Source organism: Leptodactylus fuscus, chromosome 7, assembly GCF_031893055.1.
Source record: "Leptodactylus fuscus isolate aLepFus1 chromosome 7, aLepFus1.hap2, whole genome shotgun sequence".
NCBI classification, from domain to species: domain Eukaryota; kingdom Metazoa; phylum Chordata; class Amphibia; order Anura; family Leptodactylidae; genus Leptodactylus; species Leptodactylus fuscus.
The window spans coordinates 12205713-12227218 of record NC_134271.1 but is presented as its reverse complement, the minus strand read 5'-3'; the positions used below and the strand labels follow the sequence as shown (position 1 = coordinate 12227218).

The following is a 21506-nucleotide window of genomic DNA, read 5'->3' as shown; positions in this document are numbered from 1 at the left end:
GAACAGTAATGGGGTACGTTAATGACTATCGGTGGTACTTGGAATCATCCAACACGTAAGAGGAAGCAATGTATCCAATAAAAAGGTACCAACAAAAGGGGATCTCTTGTCCTGCAAATGGGTGGGCACTTCCTGTAAAGAGGTGTGGCCTAAAAATTTGATTAGGGGGGCCAAGGCATAATTTTGTTTGGGGCCATTAAAAGACAAAGGTAAACCTGGTTCCATGCACCACATTTTGGGTGTAAACATATAACGGTATGTAAGTGTTCAATTTCCCTGCAGCACCTCCACAGGACAATTGAGGCATTACACATTACTGATTCAAATTGATGGGTTGTCTATGTAATGCAGAATGGGTCCTCCAGGGTGAGAGAGTGGCCATAAGATGAGGATCCTGGGCAGAGTACACTCCTCTCTTATCTCATAAAATGGGTTCTTTAAACCAGGCCACCCCTTTAAGCTGATCGCAATGTTCCGCTGCCGATTGCAGACAGTCTTACGTGGTTTTCTCACCGTACATGGCATAATCCTGGCAGCATTCTCCAAAAAATTCATTATGAACAAGGTGTCTCGGTTTCTGATGACTTAGAGGGGATAGTATGAGGCTTATGACAGCTGCAGGTGCGTCCTCACGTCACAGCCAAGTATTCAGCCCCAGGGGTGTGGGCCGGTCTGTGTCACACAAGGTTTGGCTCCAGATCCTCCTTCTGGTTTCAGGAGAAGCTCAGTATACTCCCTCCAGAGAGCAGATCTCTGTGATTTCAAGTGGAGACTGTCAGCATGGCCGTCCGAACCTTGCACCTCGCTCTCCTCATCACAGTCATCGGGGTGTCATGGGCTGCAGATTCTGTACAAGGTGAGTGTCATGGATGTAATGTCTGTTCTGCCCGGCCTACCTGAGTCTACTATCTGGCCCTGGTGCCTGAGGCGTCCCAGAAGCCCCTCTACCACAGTGTTATTATTGGTAGTCAGGAGGGGAGGGGGGAGCCAATAGATTTGTAAATTATGGACGTATAGACTTGGGCCGCACGTTGTACAACGTATCTGAGACTTGCTGTCACGCAACGTTTTTAGGGCTGAGATTTGGCTATGTAGCGACTTTAGTCATACAACACCTTCAACAATGTAAATGAATGGAGTCCCGTTGCGATCTAGACACTGCAACAACTCGTTGCAACAAAGCTGAGCGATCCTTTTGCAACACGTTTTGGCCGACAAAAAGTTGCGCAGAAGTCGCGCAATAAAAATCTCAATACATCTCTATGGTTTCATGACGTCATGCGAGTGAGATGAGGCAAGAAGCAGGAATGTAGGACTTTAGTCGCAACTTTTTTGGAACTTTTTGACTCCGATGGCTTGGACTTGACAGTTTTTGACAGCCAAATCTCAACTCAAAGTCAAGTTGCGCAACTTTTTTAGTCTTGAGACTTTTGTGCAACTTTTTGCCTATGCCCATGGGGCCTCATAGCAGCAACATGGTCTGTCTACATGATTAGCAGGTCAGGGGGTCCCACAAGATCTACTGATCATAAAGTGACGGCTTACAAGATAATAAAGGGGAATACCCCCTTACAATTGGGGCATATGAAAGGGAACACTAAGTTCCTATGTATATGACCGTTGTTTGAGATTGTAAACAAAAATGATATCCTTCTCCTGTTCCAGAAACAGCGCCCCCAATGCCCCTGAGTTTGTGTCAGGTATTGCAGATTTGCACAATTTATACGAACTGCAATACCAGACACAGCCATGTGTGGCGCACCACCAAAACAAGAAAACTTACATTATAGAATGTTCCCATTCACTAGAGCAGCAGTTTGTGCTCCAGAGCTGCAGTTCCTTTCCTACAGTAACTGAATACTTGCACCAGAACATACAGAATTGTGAGTGTATCCTTAGTATCCTGTTCACATGCATACGTTGCAGAATGCTGCAGTATTATAAGTGGGGGTTTTTTAGGGGAAATCTGCCCCAAAAATCTGCATGTAATCCTGACTGTGTGAATAGACTTTAAGCAGCATCACATTGACTTATTAGGATTTTCCATTTTTTCCGCCAGTTATTTCCGGAGTGTTTATGCCGCTCAATATCTCGGTGGATTACGATGGCGCCAAAACAGCCTGTGCCCTGCAGAACAGCAGACTGGCCACACTGGCCGAGATCACCTCTGCGTTTAGGAATGGCTACGAGTACTGCAAGTAAGTAGGACAGACAACGTGAGAACGGTATTGGGGTGGTATATTGGATGTGAACTATAGGTGAATGCGCCACGTCTCCTAACACATGCATATACCCCATGACAATTCTGGAGCATTGTATATTAACTTTGCCTGTAGCATCCCTCTGTTATTCCTCCTGGAAATGTATATATAAAATGACAACTGGGTGTTTCAAGTCACTTTGTCACTGGGGTGTGTTCCAGTCGGTGCTGGCAGTGTCACAGTGTGTAGTGTAGTGACACCCTATCCCTATTAGTTTTCTCAGTTTTCTCGTGCATTCCAGGAGGAATAACAGAGGAATGGCATGACACATACTTCTCAGAAACAATGCTCCATAATTATATGGTTTACAATACAAGTGGGTTGCTTATAAATATCCTTCTAGGCCCCATGACATTATTCTGCAGAATTTTATCTCAACTTTGCATTGTCCCATCCCTCTGTTGTTCCTCTGGGAAATGTATAAATAAAATGAAAACAGGGTGTTTCACATTATATTGTCATAGGAGCTCACTGCAGCCTCTGACACTAACCAATCAGTGTTAGCAGCAGCATTGCATTTCCAGGAAGAGTAACAGAGGGATTGTACTCAAAGTTCTAAGAAACAATGCACCAGAATTGTTGTTTTATGTGAAATACAATTATTTAGTGTATTGATTAAAAATAACTTGCCGTTTTTGTGTACTTGGTCAAACATAACCTACACAAGGAGTAGAGTAAAGCTGCTCATAGACCAGGCTGCAATACCAAGCACATCCCATACACAAGAGTGGCGCTGTTTTTGGACACTCCTTCTAATCTCATACAGACTGTTTGTTTGTAGTCCTGGAGATATATAGGTCACGATAGGCGCTGAGTTTTTAATGTGCATTCTTATTCTTTTCCACCAGGTGGGGCTGGATAGAGGAGAAGAGGGTTGTCATGCTCCGTCTGACGCCCTTCGAGGCGTGTTCAGACTATAGTGTTGGTATTTTGATCAGAGACTGTCCGAATATCAGATACACTAATTGTTGGAATACCTCCGCAGGTGAGTTCATACGGGCGCACATCCTCCTTGACAAAGTGAACCTGTCAGATTTCCTGCCGCATCATGAAATCACTGCGTCCCTCTGTTATCCCTCCTGGAATATATTAACATCTGGCAATTCACAGTCTGACACTATCTAATCAGTGCTGATTGTGTCTAATTATGTTGGGACATCCCCTTTGTCAATTGAGTCGTGCATTTATTAATTTCCAGGATGAATAACAGAGGAACATTGCTCACTTTGTTGAAGAACTTTCTAATTTTGCAACATTTTAACCCCGCACACATGAGGCTTGACCCAAGCCTTACGTCATGGGTCCTGAAGTCAGTCACAGTAGACGAAATATATGCCCCCCCTCCATACATGTGCCATGGACTAATCCCACGCTGCCATTCTGTACACTCAGGTTCTGTGCTCCAGCTGCCCATACCGACCAGACTCATCCCGTCATACGAAAACGCCAGCAAAACCTGCATTGCGAATGGATACACTATAGCCACAAAGGAGCAAGTCGCAGCAAATGCAAGCAACATTAGCAGCTTGTAAGTTGGACAGATGTGTGTGTGAATGGGGGCTACTCAGTTCATTCATCCAGATCTGCCTGGTTCCTCACTGCCAGAACTACAATGACACTTATATAGGACACATCTATTGCATATGGTGCTGTAGGAAGCCTTGGTTGCCTCCCTACGGTCACTAGGCCAGCTTCTTGCTTGTTTACTAATATAAGGAATGTTTCCCTGACTGGTATTTAAAGGGAGTGTCACCAGAACCCAAAATATTAGCCCACCCTGTAGATAAATAGGGTAGGGTCACCCGAATCAAACAGTGTTTTCCCCTTGTGAATCGGAGCCTCCATTACCGAGATATTGCTGTTTGTTTCATATGCAAATGAGCTCTTTGGAGAAATGGCGACGTCCTTGCGTACTGACAAAAGCGGCGATATCTCGGGAATGGAGGCAGCGATTCACAAGGGGAAAACACCGTTTGATTCAGATGACCCTAACCTATCTATCTGCATGGCTCATAGAATATGCTGAGTCTGATGACAAACTCCCTTTAAATGGGTTGTCCAAAGCTTCCACACAGGGAATTACGAGATCAAGGAAGCAAGTTGCTGATTTTAAAAGAGTTTTCCGGTGCCACCTCTGCCCACTGGTTTCATGAGGTATTGTAGCTCAGCTCCACTGAAGTGAATGTAGTTAAGCTGCAATACCAGACACAACCTTAAGGACAGGGGTGGCGCTGGACAACTAATTCTAATACCTTTTATAGATGGATGTGTGTTATTGCTGTATACAGGGTGTGACAATGTAGTAAAATGAATGCGTTATCATCTGTATTTTTGCCCCCTTCAGGCTTTCATGGTATAACTGGGGAGTTGGGCAGGCGATTAATGGGAGTTTTGTTCCGGATACCTGTGATGATACATTGAGCCACGCCTCTGCCTTCTGTTATAACCCGGCCTGTGAGTACTTACCTGACTAGAGGGGTCTTATGGGGGCTTAAAGGGGTTGTCCAGGTAGAGGTGCGACCCAAGGGGCAGCCTGGGTAGGTGTAAAATAAAAATAAGCATACTTGTCTATGTCGCCCCGTTCTCCGCCATCTTTAGGTTCACGTGACCACTGACCCCTGTTGCTTAAGAGGAACCAGTCATGTATATGAGTGATGTCATCTGCCCCTCTCCAGTGACCACTGAGCCCACTCCCATCCCATGGACTGCTCCAATTATTGGAAAACCCCTTTAAATTTTAATAACCTATCCTTGAGATTGTCAGGGGTGCGACACCCAACACCACCACCGATCAGAGGAGCCATGGTGTTCTGGTGACAGCAGCTTCCACTTCACAGACCAGTGATTTCATGTTCATCCGTTACATGGCCTGTGTGCAGCTCAGTCCCATTCAAGTGAAGGGGCTGAGCTGCAATACCAAGGACAGCCACTATACAATATACGGCGCTGTCTTTGGGAAGTAGTAAAGGGACCGCAGTGTTTATCTGAATACTGTAGCCTCTTCGTACAGCTGATAGGTGGGGGTCCGGGGTTTTTAGATTGATGACCTATCAGTCAAGCCTTGTAAACCCTTTTAAATGGGATGTCCTATATAACAGATGTATAGCTGCTGGGGTGCTACTGAACAGAACAATGGGGTCCCATGTCCCATGCTGCAATGAAGTGTCCTCTACACATGCATGCTACTGTGCCCCCTACAGTCCACGGGGCTCATGACGACAGGCGAGCACTGCACTCCCATTGAAGTTGCAGCACATGACTCCATATAGGGGAAGCAGGGCCGCCATATTTGTGATCGGTGGGGACGTCTGTGATCCTATAACTTATCACCTATACGCTCGCACCTGCCACATGGGAGGAAACCTGTATATAAAGCTGAAACACTCTGTACTGCGAATGTCATATAACTCTTGTATTATATTCTGTTCTCTCCTAGTATCTGATGTCCTTATACCAAAAGACACCCAAAGTAAGTTCCAGTTTCCTGATCCCGTTTTTGTGAATAATTCCAGATTTTATACCCAAGGAATGACATTAAACTGCACTATATATAATATTCCATTATACGGTGTGTATATATAGCTTAGGCAGCAATAGACAGGAGCTCGTTCAGGGTTATGGGAGCGTTTTCCCCCATAGGGGGGGAGAGGACATATTTTCAGTAGTGGGTGATGGTTCAGTGGTCTTATCTATAGAGGTGTTATCTTCTGTAGTAATACTATTTGGGATGTAAATGAGGTGACTTTCCCTACAAGTGCCGGTCTATTATTAGGCTTAGTGGCCAGTGTACAAATTGTAGGATTATTTATACATATATGTGTCTGCCTCTTGTTCTTTACAGCCTGGAAGAAGATCGCCATTGGTTGTATCATTGCCCTTATATTTGTGATATTAATCCTCACCGCTTTATTCATGAGAGGGTGAGTATCAGAAAATCTCCATTCCGCACCCCCTGGTATTATATATATATAGATAAATCACCCTCACTGGGGTGTCAGCATTACTAACCTGGAAGTGGCTGATAACAGAGAACAATGGATTGATATGTTTTATGCACAGCCGATGCAATGTGCAAATCTTCATTTGGTAACTTTACCTCCTCCTACACAATCCAATAACCTGAGCGGTCGTCGTCAAATTGATACAGGGGGTTAGATTAGAGGGTGTCTTAAAGGAGATATTCACCACCTTCACCAACTCCAACTCTTCGGATCCTTTAATAGGTCTCACTCCACTGATTCCGGCGCAGTTGGAATTTTTTCTCTAGCCCCTACCGTTCCTGAGTAATCAGTGCTGTTTTAGTGCGTAATATCCTAATTAGACTGCCTACTGTTAGTGGGCGGTCCTAGGCATTAATAGATAGTCTGAGACCCGCCCACCTGGCAGTAGAGAACCAAATTAGCTTATTGGGTGCTAAAAGTAACAACAATGATTGCTCGGGAACGGTGGGGGCTAGAGAAAAAATTCCAACTGCATCGGAATCAGGGAAGGGACAGCTATTTAAGGATGAAAAGAGGTGGTGGGGGTGAAAGATCTACTTTAAAGGCCTTGTTTGAGATTTGATTTTTTTTCCCCATAAATAGCGCCATCCATAGGTTGGGTCTGGTATTGCATTTACTTGCATTACCAGACACAGTCATTGGATAAGTGTGGCGCTGTTTCTAGAGGGGAAAAAAAAATCTTTCCTCAAAGCACGGGATAAGAGATAAGTGTCTCAATACGGGGGGGTCCGACCACTGAATAGGGTCCCCATGTTCCCTGTGTGAATGGAGCACAGAGGGGCCACTGGGGTCTCTGTCAGTCCCAGAGAAGTGAATGGGGCTGGGTCCCACATGTGAACTATTATTCCATTCACACATGGGATTTGTGATCGTTGGGGATCCAACCACAGAGTAAAAAGGAGACCCCCTTTAAGTCAGACAATCACACAGTTCTGATTATTTATACAAAATTGTCCCAAAATTTTTTTTAATTTTTTTTTCTTATCTTTGTATCCTTTAGGAATAAATGTATCTGCTGCATGCCACGTACCCAACCTCATGGACCAGAGACCACCCAAGTCCCAGTGCCCACATGGAATACCACCAGTGTTTATCGTCGCATTAGCCATGTAAACAGGAGTACAACCTATGACAATGTGGGCCTGGAGAAACGCCTCCCAATTATCCAACCGGAAATGAATTTTTACAAGACCCACTACAGTAACATGGGATTTGACACCAACGAGTGAGGACGACATGTGATAAGACGATGAAGATTCGGGGTTGGGTATTAACATCCCTCAATCCATCGAGACTCATACATGTTAAAAACTCTGCAACCAATCTATGTGGCCTCGTAATGGTTTCATCTCCATTGATGGGACATTTTAAGCCCCACCCCCGAGGAGCACAGGAACACCCACAAGCCCTCCTAGGAGCTTCCATATTGGGGTCACATTTGCGCAAACCCTACCCCTTTGAGGTTTGTTTCACAGGGAATATTTTTATCAATGAAATGTACTAGATTTGAAGAAATAAATGCAAACCTGCCGAACGGTAGGAAAATTCCGGAATGAAGAGCGAGGTTGGTCAAAAGTAGAGACTATTCCTCCAATAGTGGATTAGAGGTGGGGGAGGTATGACCCATGTGCTATAACTTATTATTGTATTGTTATTATATTGTTTATAACGTGTTGTACATAAGATGGCCTGTAGGTGTCACTATTTCTATGGTAATATTTCACTCAATAAAAGAACTTTTACACAATAGTCGGTGCCGTTCTCCTGTATATAAGGCAGCGTTATCTATTATTTGCGCTGTGATCCGATGTTATCTGATTCTGTAAAAACTGCAGCATTTCTGCTTGATGTGAACACAGGCTTAGGGTTTTGATATCTGGATCTACAGGGATCAGCCAATTTTTCAGAATTTTTTTCCGTTTTTATTTGAAATCTTTTGCTTTTTTTCTATAGTTTATTATTTTTCTTAAAGTATCGTTGTTATTTTAGTTTAATATTAAAGGCGTTTTCTACGACTTGTATATTGATGGCCGATCCTTAAAGAGGACCTTTCATCACCTGGAGCACATGCGGCTTTATATACCGCTAGAAAGCCGACAGTGCGCTGAATTCACGATCTGTTCCCCCGGTGAAGAGCTATTGGTGCCAGTATCGTAGCTCTTCACAGTCAGAAGGGCGTTCCTGACAGTCAGCGAGGAGGAACGCCCCCCTCCCCTCCTGATAGCGCTGTACTGTGAGAGCAGGGAGGAACGCCGCCCTCCCTTCCTGATAGCGCTGAACTGTGAGAGCGGGGAGGAACGCCCCCCTCCCCTCCTGATAGCACTGTACTGTGAGAGCGGTGAGGAACGCCGCCCTCCCCTCCTGCTAGAGCTGTACTGTGAGAGCGGCGAGGAACGCCCCCCTCCCCTCCTGATAGCGCTGTACTGTGAGAGCAGGGAGGAACGCCGCCCTCCCTTCCTGATAGCGCTGTACTGTGAGAGCGGCGAGGAACGCCCCCCTCCCCTCCTGATAGCGCTGTACTGTGAGAGCGGGGAGAAATGCCGCCCTCCCCTCCTGATAGTACTCGTCTATGGACTGGCGTTGATATTTTCTTTTTATCATGGTGTATTTGACTTCCTCGGATAAATGTTGACCATCTCATAGGGGGAAGTTATTTCCTTCCCCTCGGTTAACCCCGCAATACTCTGTTCTGTTTTCATACACTTCCTATACAAGTTTTTCAGCTTGTCACGTATAGATATACTCAAGATAAAGAGATTTCTCAAATATTTTCTCAACAAGAAGAAGACTGTGAGCGCTTATCTCTAAGTACTTTATAGTATTTCCTGAATACAGATGTAAAAGGGTTATCCAGAAATTCTGGTTAAACTGCTGCAGCAAGTTATCTTATCATAGAAGTAATGGGAAGTCAATGGAAAAACAGTTTAAGGGTGCATTCAGACTACGTAACGCCGGGCGTGTATGAGAGCCGTACACGCCGGCATTACGGCAGACTGCCGAACACTTCCCATTCACTTCAATGGGAGCGCTCGTAACAGCGGCGTTTACGAGCGCTCCCATTGAAGTGAATGGGAAGTGTTCGGCAGTCTGCCGTAATGCCGGCGTGTACGGCTCTCATACACGCCCGGCGTTACGTAGTCTGCATGCACCCTAATTGCAGAAAGTTCGGGTTGGCTCTGCTACATCTGTATACTATATAGTGTACATATATATACTCCACAACTCTCCCTGTGCTTTGAGTCCCTTCTGTGAGAAAATGTCTGTCACTCACTTGAATGGGACTGAGCCACAGCCATGTGATACATGGGAAGAGTCCGCGGCGCGGTCTTTTCAACTAGCTGGTTTGTAGGGTTCCTGGACATCGGACCCCATGATCACATATCAATAACCTGTCCTATAGTTCAGTAGAATTATATTATTAGTCCTGTAAAGAACAAGGGCCAAGATCAACCAGGCTGTGTACACTGCTGCAGCTCATGTTGGCGCCATAAATAACGGATAATATATAAGTATATATACTGGACATATAATAAATTGCCCTGATTTATATCCATAAAAGGCCTACTCATGTGCTGGAGAGGTTTGGGGTGCCAAATTATTGGACTGCCCACTCGCCCAGCTATGTCGCCTGGCAGGAGAAACGGCTGCATTGTAGCTGTCCTAGAATAGACCGAAAATTGAAGGGGGCGGCCTAATGTGAACAATCCCTTTTTTGTCATAGGTCTAAAATGTAGTTTACTAAAGCTTAGACCCCCAGCGATCATCCTTAATAAGTAGAAGTGCCCTATAGCGCCACCACAGGCAACATAAAGCATTACACCCAGTGAAAGTAACGTGCAGTTTAGGAATAAACATGGCGGTTGTTGCCTTGTGACTGGGCTGAAAATTCGCCAGGCGTAATCTGCAGGATCGCTGTTATTTCCTCCCGTCTGATAGATAAGAAAATGTTTCTATGTGTAGCGAGGAGACGTTTCCACGTATACAGCGTTCTACTGTGTATGGGGAGGGGAGAAACAAGCGCTGTGGGGAAAAACCGCAATGCTTTTCTGCTGCGGTTATTTCCCACAGCGCCTTTTTGCTGCGGCTCACTATGTGGGGCCTTAGGTTAAAGCGGTGCTCCAGGACTATAAAATGAATGACCTCTGTTTAGGATACGTCATCCCTATGATGATCCGCTGTCATTCAGTGATATACACCCATCCTTAAATAGCTAAACTAGAGATGAGCGAGTAGGTATTCGATCCAATACTACGGTATTCAAAATACTCGTACTCGAACGAGTACCACTCGCTATTCGAATGGAAAAATTCGATGCAGAACCAGCGTTGACTGGCCGATTGCTATACAGTCGGCCAATCAACGCTGGTTCTTCTCCTACCTTTAGAAGTCTTCTCCACGCAGCGTCCCCACGGCGTCTTCCGGCTCTGAATTCACTCTGCCAGGCATCGGGCCTGGGCAGAGCCAACTGCGCATGCCCGCGCTACAAGAAAATGGACGCTTTGACTGTAAGCGGCCATTTTCTTGTAGTGCGGGCATGCGCTGTCGGCTCTGCCCAGGCCCGATGCCTGGCACAGCGAATTAAGAGCCGGAAGATGCCGCGGGGACGCTGCGCGGAGAAGACTTCTCAGAGAATCCAGCCCGACCCTCACTCGTGGACTTGGTAAGTTCAATTTGATCGAACGTTGCCTACCCCTGAAACCAGCATTTTTCCCCCATAGACTATAATAGGGTTCGATATTCGATTCCAGTAGTCGAATATTGAGGGGCTGCTTGAAACGAATCTCGAATATTTAACTACTCGCTCATCTCTAATCTAAACCATTTTGCCTGAAATGTAAAAAATATCAGATTGACGACACGATATGAATGAAAAACCGTGGCAACCAATCACAGCGCAGCTTTCATGTTATAGTCTGCTGTTGAAAAATGAAAGCTGCGCTGTGATTGGTCACTAGGGGCAACAAGGCGTTTCTCTTTCTGATAACACTGACTAAATCCTCATCAAATCCTGACTGTGTGAACAGTATAATTCCTCTTAATGACCTTAATAAAGTAAAACCCCTGAGTGGTCCCATACAATATAACGTCTCATTATTGGCCCCACACAATATAATACCCCTTAGTGAACTAATCACAGAAATAAGTGACTGCTAAAATGGCTGTGAGGCCCCCACACAGTAAAATGCCACCTTAGGCTAAGGACCTACAGGCTGGAAACGCCACGATTTGCCCGTGCCGGAAACGTCGCAGAAAAAATCCGCAGCATTTTACAGTATTGCAAAGTGGATGGGATTCATGCGAATCCCATGCCCACTTTATGGAAAAAAATCACAGCGTGGACACGTTGCGATTTTCAAAACCGTTGCGGTTTTGAAAATCGCAGCATGTCAATTATATCTACGGAAACGCCGGTGGCTTTCCCAGATATAATGGAAACAGAAAGTCCGTGGAGGAAAACTCAGTGAGCTTTCTGTTGAAAGCGCTGCGGGAAGAACCGTGGCGTGAACACCCGTGGGGCCTTCGCCTAAATGGCCCCTATACACAGTATAATGCCCCCTTAGTGACATCCACATAATATAAGGACCCTTAATGTCCCTACACAGACGCTGTATAAAATAAAAAATGTAATACCAACCGAGCCCCATACCCACATTGCTGTGTGCCCTTAGGTGATGGCACTGTTTTGCAGCTTTCCTGTTATTTTTCCGCAGTGTTTCGAACCCTTACCCTTGGTTCAGCCCTGGCCAATCACGGGCCACTTGGCCGGGTTATAGGAGACCTAGATCTTCAGGATGTCAGTTGAGGCCTCAGTTCCTTGGTAATAGTGATCCTGTGCAGACTATGCTGGGCTGTACAGAAAGGCACCAGCTCTGGACCTCAACGGCTATCCATACGGCCCCTAGGAGAATAGTTATCTGCCCCAGGCTCATCTAGAAAAGGCCCTGAGGAAGGGAGAATTGCTGCCAGACATTATATGTGCCGTGCCAGGGGGAGGTAACCAGATCCCTGTCAGGGCTCCCTGTATCACCATCCCCAGTATCCATTACTGGGAGAGGCATGGGAGGAGGAATAGTGGAGAAGTCTGCCCTAGAGCCTGTAACATCCCTGGGCACCCTTCTATCACCAAGGCTGAGGGATTGGACACTGTGCTACTACTACCTCCATTGGGAAGCTGCCATTTACATCTGTTCCAGTTGCTGAATAAAGCTGTTCCTTGTTCATCTGCACTTATGGCGTCCTGAGTCGTGCCTGCCTTACCATCAGGGTCCTTCTGACCAACATCACACCGGCTCAGAGAGGAGAGGTTCCCACTCCAACTGGAAGCACCCCGGGGGAAAGTACTGCCACCACCATCAGGTAGTGCTGCAGGACACCCCTCAACAGTGTCCGGCCCAGGAGCGGGTCTGGAGTGCTTGGTGGAGTGTACTCGACCTAGCAGGTGGCACATCATCCCCCACTACAACTCCCATCCTCCGGTCTCCTCCATCTTGGTTGCGGCAGTGGTCACATGGGGTGCACTCATGTCATGACTTTTTAATGCAAACATCTTGATGTCACCTTGCCTTATGTGACTGCCTCATTAGTCTCCTAGGGTGCATGACGTCACCCTGGAGGCAGAAGAGAAACCTGAGGGAGCACCAGATGCCACGAGGAAGCCCAGGAGAGGCGAGGGAAGGTATCAATGCTTATTATGATTCCACGCCTTTCCTGGACAGAGAACTTGGAGTATATTTGTGGTTCATGGGTAATACACCTCCAAAGTTTTGGTTCAGGTCGAGCCAAGAACCAATGGAAAATTTGGATCAAATCAGGTTCCATCAGAACTGGTTCCCTCATCTCTATTGTCATTTTTGTCAATGTGCCAATGAGCTCTCTGGAGCTATGAGACCGCTGCTGCTTATCTCTTTGGAGCAATGGTGACGTCCTCGTTGCTCCAAAGAACTCATTTGCATATTGGCCATTACGGTCCCTATTTACTTACTGATCCTGGCTGGGCCGGGATTGGCAAGTGACCCCGCGGGCCCCACAAACACTATCATTATACTCGGGGGTCTTTGCAGTATAATGATCGGAGGCTCGGGAGAGGTAAGAAACATAAAAAACACTGTTACTTACCTCTCCACGATCCTGCCAGGCCTCCTTCCTAGTTGTCTGACGTCTCTGACGTCACATGAACCCGGCCTGCGTCCTGGGTCATGTGACGTCCGACGTCATTGAAGAAGGACGACAGCAGAGGAGCCGGGGGGGGGGGGGGGGGGACAGGTAAGAAACAGTAGTTTTTTATGTTTTTATTCCCCCGGGCCATGTCAAAAGTTCGCCACGGGCCCCAGCATTCCTAGTTACACCACTGGTCTCAGGTCAGTGATTACTGTAAGATGCCATAAACCCATGTGACAGATTTAACCCCTTCTCCAGTGTTTGAAGCAGGGTCATAAGTTTATACTCATAAATCCGTCGCTCGTAGAGATGAGCGAGTACTGTTCGTATCAGCCGATCCGAACAGCACGCTCGCATAGAAATGAATGGACGTAGCCGGCATACGGGGGGTTAAGCGGCCGGCCGCCGTCAAAGCGGAAATACCAGGTGCATCCATTCATTTCTATGGAGCGTGCTGTCCGGATCGGCTGATCCGAACAGTACTCGCTCATCTCTAGTCGCTCTTTCTTTGATTTCGGGTTACATACAGTGACACTCCCTTTAACATAAGGCATAAACAGACAAGGCACAAAAGGACAAAAACAGCAATAACGCCAATCGGGGCATAGCTGGGGGGGGGGGGGGGGGTTAAAGGGTCAGGTGCAGGCGCCGACAAGCCACTTCTCTGTATCTAGGTATAGAGTAAGGGCAGAGGAATGAACCTTTGCTCCAGGTAACGAAAAACTAGCTAAGTATTAGCACAATTAGAAAAGCATGCAGTTATCGATTAAAAAGGCACAGTGTGAACACAACCTAAACACGCTTTGATTGACAAAAGCAACACAACTGCAACAAACACACATAGTGCACACGTGCGTTGCAGCCGCATTGGAGAGTACAGGGACGCCCCAGGGCGCACTATTTAGGAGCATCCTTAGGTGCACACTTTACACATTCTCTGCATCATAACCGGCTGTGAAATTTGGTTATTTTCTTCTCAAGTAATGGAACAAGTAAGACTATAAATCTCCTCCGCCCTGCGTCTGTCCACCCAGTGGGAGTCATGGGATTGTGCCTGTCAGTGAGGGTTAATATGAAATCCCTCCCACAGTGTGGAGGAGGGGTGTGCTGGGTTACAACAGAGGAGTGCTGCTCTTGCTGCTGCACATACAGTATACAGACATTGGTGGTAAGTGTGTCCTCTATATCCTGCTCCTGATATTCCTCTGTATCCTGTGTATGTCGCCGTAGGGTATACATGGCCTGCGGTATAATCTATTGACTTTACGTGGGGGGTGGGAGGGATGTTATGGTGCTATGTTTAGCTGTGGGATCAGGGTGGAGGGGATGGGCGGAATAATAATAATGTTCCTATTTACAGTATACTGGATGGAGGTCACAGGCTGCGGTGTAACGCGTTAGGTCTTGTGTAAGGTGCAACTTTCCTCGGGGTGTGCAGTAATATATGCGTTGCAATGATTCAGCTGCAATTCCTATATCATGACCAAAGATCGCCAGGTCGCCCTGAAATCCCTTTCATATTAGTGGATGGAGATGCATCGCAACCCCTACTGTGCCTTGATTGTCTTCTAGTCCACTTTTTTTGCAATTAGTTGTCGTGGTCGCAATACGCTAGGAATTCCAATGCAACAGCGGAGTCGCAGAGTGACTTGGCGATCTATGGTCACGCGATGGGAGTCGTTGCAAATGTGGCCATGTAGCCCAAGTGTAATGATCTTGTTTTGCAGAAACAGTGCCATGTTTGCTCATAGGCTGTGTCTGGTATTGCAGATTAGTAGGCTGCACATCTTATAGGACTTTGCACAGATCTCAAGGTGCGTGACAGTCCCACGGCTATACAAACCCTCATAAGTATCGATATATATGACAAGTCCTTATCAGTATGTACAAGTACGCCCAGGCTTGCACTGTATGGCGTCTGTAACCTCAGTCACATGTTGTTTGCTACAGTTTATGCTTACAATTTATAATATTGACTTATTGTCAAAAGGAAACCATCAGCAAGCTGCCATTGACTGAGCTGTTAGGCTAAGTTCACATGGGGGGCGGTGGGGCAGATTTTGGCACTGAGAGCGTCACTCTCTGGTCAAAACTTGCCTGCAACGACTGTCGTGGTCGCGGCTTCCCCCTCCGGAGTCGGCTCAAATGAATGGGCCGACTCCAGAGGTTACTGCCGCCAGGTGGACGCCGCGGCTCAAGATCCAAAGGTCAGCCCGCTTCCTTTTGCGGCATGTTGCCACTCACGGAAAAAAGCAGCCTGGCGGTCTCCATAGACCACCATTGTGAGGGGGCTGATTATGACGTGGATTACGTGCCATAATCCGCCCCCTCTGTGCCCGTGGAAAGGGGCCCTTTTTGTTGTGTGCCTCGAGTATGTGCCCGCAGCTGGTACCCTGTATGATATGTAAGGGTGAGTATGACATGGGGGTCTTCTTTGTGCTGTGCAATTAAGTCATAGACCTGTTGCCTGTAACTCCCATTGAAGTCTATGGTATAAGTCACACGGGACCAAAGCCCAAGAGGTTTAGATTTTCTGTGAATGTTGTCATACACGCGTGTTGCAGTCTGAAACCATAGAGGCGCGTTCACATGTTTGTCGCACAACACATATCGCTGTTTAGCTATAGCCTATAGCCGGGATCACACGGGGTATGTTAGACCGGAATTTGACGGGGAAGCCGCATCAGATTCCGGTCCAAAAAAACGGGTAGCCGCGACTGGATGCCGGTGCAGTGCAGCACTCTGGATTAAGATGCCGGTGCAGCGCTCCGGAATAGGATGCCGGTGCAGCGCTCCGGAATAGGATGCCGGTGCAGCGCTCCGGAATAGGATGCCGGTGCAGCGCTCCGGAATAGGATGCCGGTGCAGCGCTCCGGAATAGGATGCCGGTGCAGCGCTCCGGAATAGGATGCCGGTGCAGCGCTCCGGAATAGGATGCCGGTGCAGCGCTCCGGAATAGGATGCCGGTGCAGCGCTCCGGATTAGGCCCAAATGAATGGGCCTAGTCGGGAGGAGGGAGTGTCGTCAGGCCTGAAGAAAGAGAATGTCACTTCTTTTTTCTGGGCTCTAGTCTCTGCATTAGACCTATCACTCTGTATTAGTATTGCTCGAAGTGTTTCGCAATGACTTGATGTTCATTTATTGCAGGGGTTAGGTGGACTAGGCTGCTTGTTGATGGTTTCCAAAAAGTAATTAAAAAAATAAGCAAAAGATACTGCCATTTTGTCATAAAGGGATTTAATTTCCTGACCATATAGCCAATGTTAACAAGTAGTGGAGTCGCCTTTAATATGCGATAATGACTAATGGGTGTGTGACGATGACAAAGACTCCATAGAAATCGCCACAGGATTTGTCGTCACCCGGCTATCGCCTTCCATAGAGGTTGCAGTGCACACTGGCAAGGTGACAAATCTTATCATTTATAGCTGTGAAGTTACATGACGTGGCAAGTGTGGAGTCGTAACCCTTTAAAGGGGTTTCCAGGATCTGACCATTTCCGATACTGGTTGACTTATCCATGAAATAGGTCATCGATATCAAATCAGTTCGGTGTTTGGGTGTCCAAAACCGACTAGTCAGCTGATACGGTTGCTGTATACTAGGTATAAGACTGGAAGCTGCTCTGCTCCTAGAAGAACATGGAGAGTCAAGAATACTAGTCGATGGACAGAATAAAGTAAAACAAAATAAAAATTCGATAATACTACCCCCCCCCCCCTCTTCTTCCCCACCCCTGACCTGTCCTCTCTTGTTTCTCCCGTATATAGGAGTCATGAACCGTTCTGGGATTTTGTGTGCCGTCCTGGCTGTAGGCCTCGCCTTCCTCTCACTCTGTTCTACAGGTAACGCTGTCCATGATCTATGCGGAGCTCCTCTTTATACCTCAGTATATATATAGACAGCGGGTACAGATGGCGTATACTGTATGAATATTACCTATTGCAGTATACAGACTCCTACAGAACTTCGCGATCAGATAAATACATGTTTTGTAGGTTTAGGCATCTAGAGGAATTCTAGTTATTTCCTTGTAGTGTTCTTAGCGGCAGGGAGAGGTGACAGACGTATAACCCCCGTGTGTCCCACCCGCTGTGTGTTTTAGATCACATATGTATTGTCATGGGCCGCTGTGTCCCTTGTTTTTTGGGGAGGGAACCAGTTCTGACTGTTGTGTATGGGGACCCTCTCTGTCCCTATGTTGACTCATGTTGTGAGTGTATAAACACTATTTGGGGGTAGGGATTGTCCAACTAGGCCATATTGAACGTTCTTTGTATGAATAGAATGGAACCTAAGGAAAGAAGCTAAGAACAGAACCTAAGGCGGATTCTGCCTCAAAATCGGCTCCGAATTCCTCCTAAAACCCGGTCTCCATTGATTTCAGATGCTGGTTTTCAGCTTCATCTTCATCTAAAATTCTGCACACGCCAGGTGGAATTTTTATCCTCTCATTCATTTCAATGGGAGTTACCGGGTCGAATCCGCCTGACGATGGAGCTTGACGCTTACTTGTTCCAAAAATCAGCATTGAAATAAATGGAGACTGGTTTCAGGCAGAATTTGGGGCTGATTTTGGGACGGATTCCACCTCCTACTCGGCGCCAAATTCCGCCAGTCCTAGTGAAATAGTAGCAACTACTATTATAGCAAGTGCAGAGGTAGCAATTGCTACAAGGCCTAGGAGCCTCGGGGGACCCAAAGGTTTCCCTGCAACATGAAGGGACGCCGATGTCATAGATGACACATGATCTAGTCAATGGCAACAGAGGGGGCTCTTTCCGTATCTATAACCCTACTACCGTTAATGTCTATTGCTCTTATCCTATGATGGATGACCCCAATGAACTGTAATAACGGTAGGGTGAACACGGCCTTAGATATTTTGCATTGGGGCCCAGAAACCTCAAGTTACGCCACCTGGTCAAGGAGCTACATAATACATATGCGACAGGGTGTGCCAAGGGTGTATACTGAGGAACAGGTCAACGGAAACCAAAATGGAGTCTTCTGGTGTACTATAGTATGTACGCACAAGCAATACAAGTAATACAGCAAAAAGGACAATGGGGAAATGATAGAAAGCTGGCCCGATGTGTGTGTTATGTATTGTACGCAGGTTTGGGTTTTTTTGGTGGGGCGGGGGGGTGGTATAACCAATGCTTTCCAATATGTTCTCATGGGTATATTTGCCGCTTCTTTATACAGGCCAGGCTTTGGATTGTTACAACTGCGACTGGTCTACGTCATTGTGCATCAAGACTCGAACCTGCACCGGAACCGAGGACGCGTGCATGTGGATTAAACGTACGTCTAATTTTGTGTCAGTCTGCAGGGTAGCATTAGCTTCTTAGAACAAAAGGTATGGGTAGGTCATCCAGCTCAAGTCCCAAAGGAAAGGTCTTTTTCCCTCTTTTTAGGATATTGGGAGGAGCCATAAAAATCTTATTAAACCCTGTGGTATATACATACATGTGCCAAGGGTCTAAAGTCGGTATTAGCTAAGAGGGCCTGGGTTCTGGAGTCAGATTTGGGGTTTGCATATAGGATCTCCATTCTGGGGTTTGGTTTGAAGTCTGATCTGGGGTCCGGTTTCAGTCTGTAATTAAGGGATGTGGTCCAGATCTGCATTTAGGGCCTCTGCTCCACGTCGGTTTTTAGAAGATGTGGTCTGGGGTCTGTTTTGAGGGGTCTGCTCTGTATTTAGAGGCTCTGGTCTGCCATCCAGTTTGGGGGTTTGTATTTAGGAGGTATGGTGTAGGGTCTAGTTTCAGTAGTTTTTTTTGGGACTTTGGTCTAGGAGTGTGTTTAGCGACATTTGTCTAGGTCTGCATCTGTTTTGGGGTCTATATTTTGGGATCTGGTCTGTATTGATCGTTTGTGGTCTAGGTCTGTATTTATGGGGTCTGGTCTGTATTGAGGGGCTGGTCTACGTCTCTATTTAGGGGTTCTGGTCTCCGGTTTATATTCTTGGTATTGGTGAAATAGATGTGTTCTTCGATCTGTATGCGCTTAGGGGTCTGGTCTGAGATCTTTAGTTATAGGGTTTGGTCTAGGTTTGTATTTGGGGTCTGTTCGTTTAGGGGTATCCCATTAATTTTGGAGAGTGATACAGGGGGTCAATAGTTGAGAGCAAGACATATGTTTTAGTCCGGTATGGTTTCTCAGTCTCTGATGTCACTTCTCAGAAGTTTGGGTTTTTTGGGGTGCTTTGCAGGTTGTAAAGGAGTCATTATTGGGGCAGGAGATGGGGGGGGGGGGTATGAAGGAATGGGGCTCACTTTCTGATAAGTGTACGCATTCCCGGTGTGCTTGTGTAATGGTTGTTGTTCACGTATCTCACAATAACGCCATCCATTTCTCTTCTTCCAGAGTTAGACGGCAGAGTCCTACAAAGCTGCAGACAATTCAGCAAATGCTCTCTTGAAGCCGTGAAACCAGAATACAACATCCAAAACGTTGAACTGGCGTGTTGTCAGAAAAACCTGTGTAACAGCGGTGTTGTGGCCTACCCCAGCATAGTCCTGCTCCTGAGCCTGGCCACAGCATTGATGATGATGATGTCATGATGATGTCACCGCTGTCTGTGTGTCAGCTAATCCAGCTAGGGCTTATTTAAACATGTAAATGCCAATATAATTTATACTTAGAAGCCGCCTGAAAGCTACAGTATGAAGATTATGATCTGATGGGCTGCTGTGAGCCATGACTACTGTGTGTGTATTATGTTTTATGTTTGTTTCTGAATGAGATCAGCAGAACTTTACGTTAGAAAGAACTTTGTCATGTGTACATCTATTCAATCTATTCACTCCTGGAAGATTTTTTTTTTGGTTTTTGTTTTTTGAGGAAGAACTTTCATTTCTGGAGGCTCTACACCTTCATATGTTTTAAAAAAAAAATGGTTCATTGAAGCCCTTGTCCATCCTTACAAAGAGCTTTTATATGGTATAAATATGCATAAAACGTTACAAAACTTGTTAAATATGTTGTAGCTTATATTGATCCTGAGTTATATCCTGTATTATACTCCAGAGCTGTGCTCACTATTCTGCTGGTGCAGTCACTGTATACATACATTACATTACTTATCCTGTATTATACTCCAGAGCTGCGCTCACTATTCTGCTGGTGCAGTCACTGTGTACATACATTACATTATTTATCCTGTATTATACTCCGGAGCTGTGCTCACTATTCTGCTGGTGCAGTCACTGTGTACATACATTACATTACTTATCCTGTATTATACTCCAGAGCTGCGCTCACTATTCTGCTGGTGCAGTCACTGTGTACATACATTACATTATTTATCCTGTATTATACTCCGGAGCTGCGCTCACTATTCTGCTGGTGCAGTCACTGTGTACATACATTACATTACTTATCCTGTATTATACTCCAGAGCTGCGCTCACTATTCTGCTGGTGCAGTCACTGTGTACATACATTACATTACTTATCCTGTATTATACTCCAGAGCTGTGCTCACTTTTCTGCTGGTGCCGTCACTGTGTACATACATTACATTACTTATCCTGTATTATACTCCAGAGCTGCGCTCACTATTCTGCTGGTGCAGTCACTGTGTACATACATTACTGATGAAAATAGCATTCGTCTACAACTTTATTGACTGCCAGAGCAGCCAGGACGTGGTCACGATCACCAGACAAGCCAGTAGTTGATCCACACATCTAGAAGATCACCACTGCTGTGTTCACAGGTCGCAGCAGTGGTAACACTTCTATCTATTTCCGTGTCATTATACGACATTTATATATTTTTATGTTTTAGAGTATTGCACTGACACTCCCACAACCAAGAAGTGTAAACCAGGAACTATTACATGAACTTGCAAATACACAGTCCAGCGACATTAATGTGACCACCTGGCAAAATCCAGAATAACCCCCATTGGCAGAGCGGACCGCTGCGAGACGTGCAGGAAGAGAGGGGATGTTGTGATGATGTCACTGGGATGTTGAGCCATGCCGACTCCAGTGCCGTGGCCAGTTTACGCGGTTGAGCATCGAACAACCCGATCAAGGTGGTCCCACAGATTCTCGATTGGGTTCAAGTCCGGG

At 46.2% G+C, this 21506-nt stretch overlaps 2 protein-coding genes across 2 annotated transcripts; both read left to right on the top strand.

The window, feature by feature from the left end:
* Positions 1–671: 671 nt before the first annotated feature.
* On the top strand, positions 672–7980 carry LOC142214688 (uncharacterized). Its single transcript, XM_075283639.1, has 8 exons — positions 672–856; positions 2060–2198; positions 3110–3246; positions 3654–3789; positions 4606–4715; positions 5698–5730; positions 6103–6181; positions 7263–7980. The coding sequence occupies exons 1-8, from the start codon at positions 781–783 to the stop codon at positions 7489–7491; spliced, it is 939 nt and encodes a 312-aa protein (XP_075139740.1). The 5' UTR covers positions 672–780; the 3' UTR covers positions 7492–7980.
* A 6470-nt stretch (positions 7981–14450) lies between these two features.
* On the top strand, positions 14451–20405 carry LOC142214685 (CD59 glycoprotein-like). Its single transcript, XM_075283637.1, has 4 exons — positions 14451–14588; positions 17191–17265; positions 18629–18727; positions 19793–20405. The coding sequence occupies exons 2-4, from the start codon at positions 17196–17198 to the stop codon at positions 19987–19989; spliced, it is 366 nt and encodes a 121-aa protein (XP_075139738.1). The 5' UTR covers positions 14451–14588; positions 17191–17195; the 3' UTR covers positions 19990–20405.
* Positions 20406–21506: the final 1101 nt, after the last annotated feature.

Bases quoted from the DNA above. Each gene is read 5' to 3' on its own strand.
- LOC142214688 (XM_075283639.1), top strand. From the start codon at position 781: ATGGCCGTCCGAACCTTGCACCTCGCTCTCCTCATCACAGTCATCGGG. The intron at 2,199-3,109 runs GTAAGTAGGACA...CTTTTCCACCAG, and splicing joins AATGGCTACGAGTACTGCAA to GTGGGGCTGGATAGAGGAGA. The intron at 6,182-7,262 runs GTGAGTATCAGA...TGTATCCTTTAG, and splicing joins ACCGCTTTATTCATGAGAGG to GAATAAATGTATCTGCTGCA.
- LOC142214685 (XM_075283637.1), top strand. From the start codon at position 17,196: ATGAACCGTTCTGGGATTTTGTGTGCCGTCCTGGCTGTAGGCCTCGCC. The intron at 17,266-18,628 runs GTAACGCTGTCC...TTCTTTATACAG, and splicing joins CCTCTCACTCTGTTCTACAG to GCCAGGCTTTGGATTGTTAC. The intron at 18,728-19,792 runs GTACGTCTAATT...CTCTTCTTCCAG, and splicing joins CGCGTGCATGTGGATTAAAC to AGTTAGACGGCAGAGTCCTA.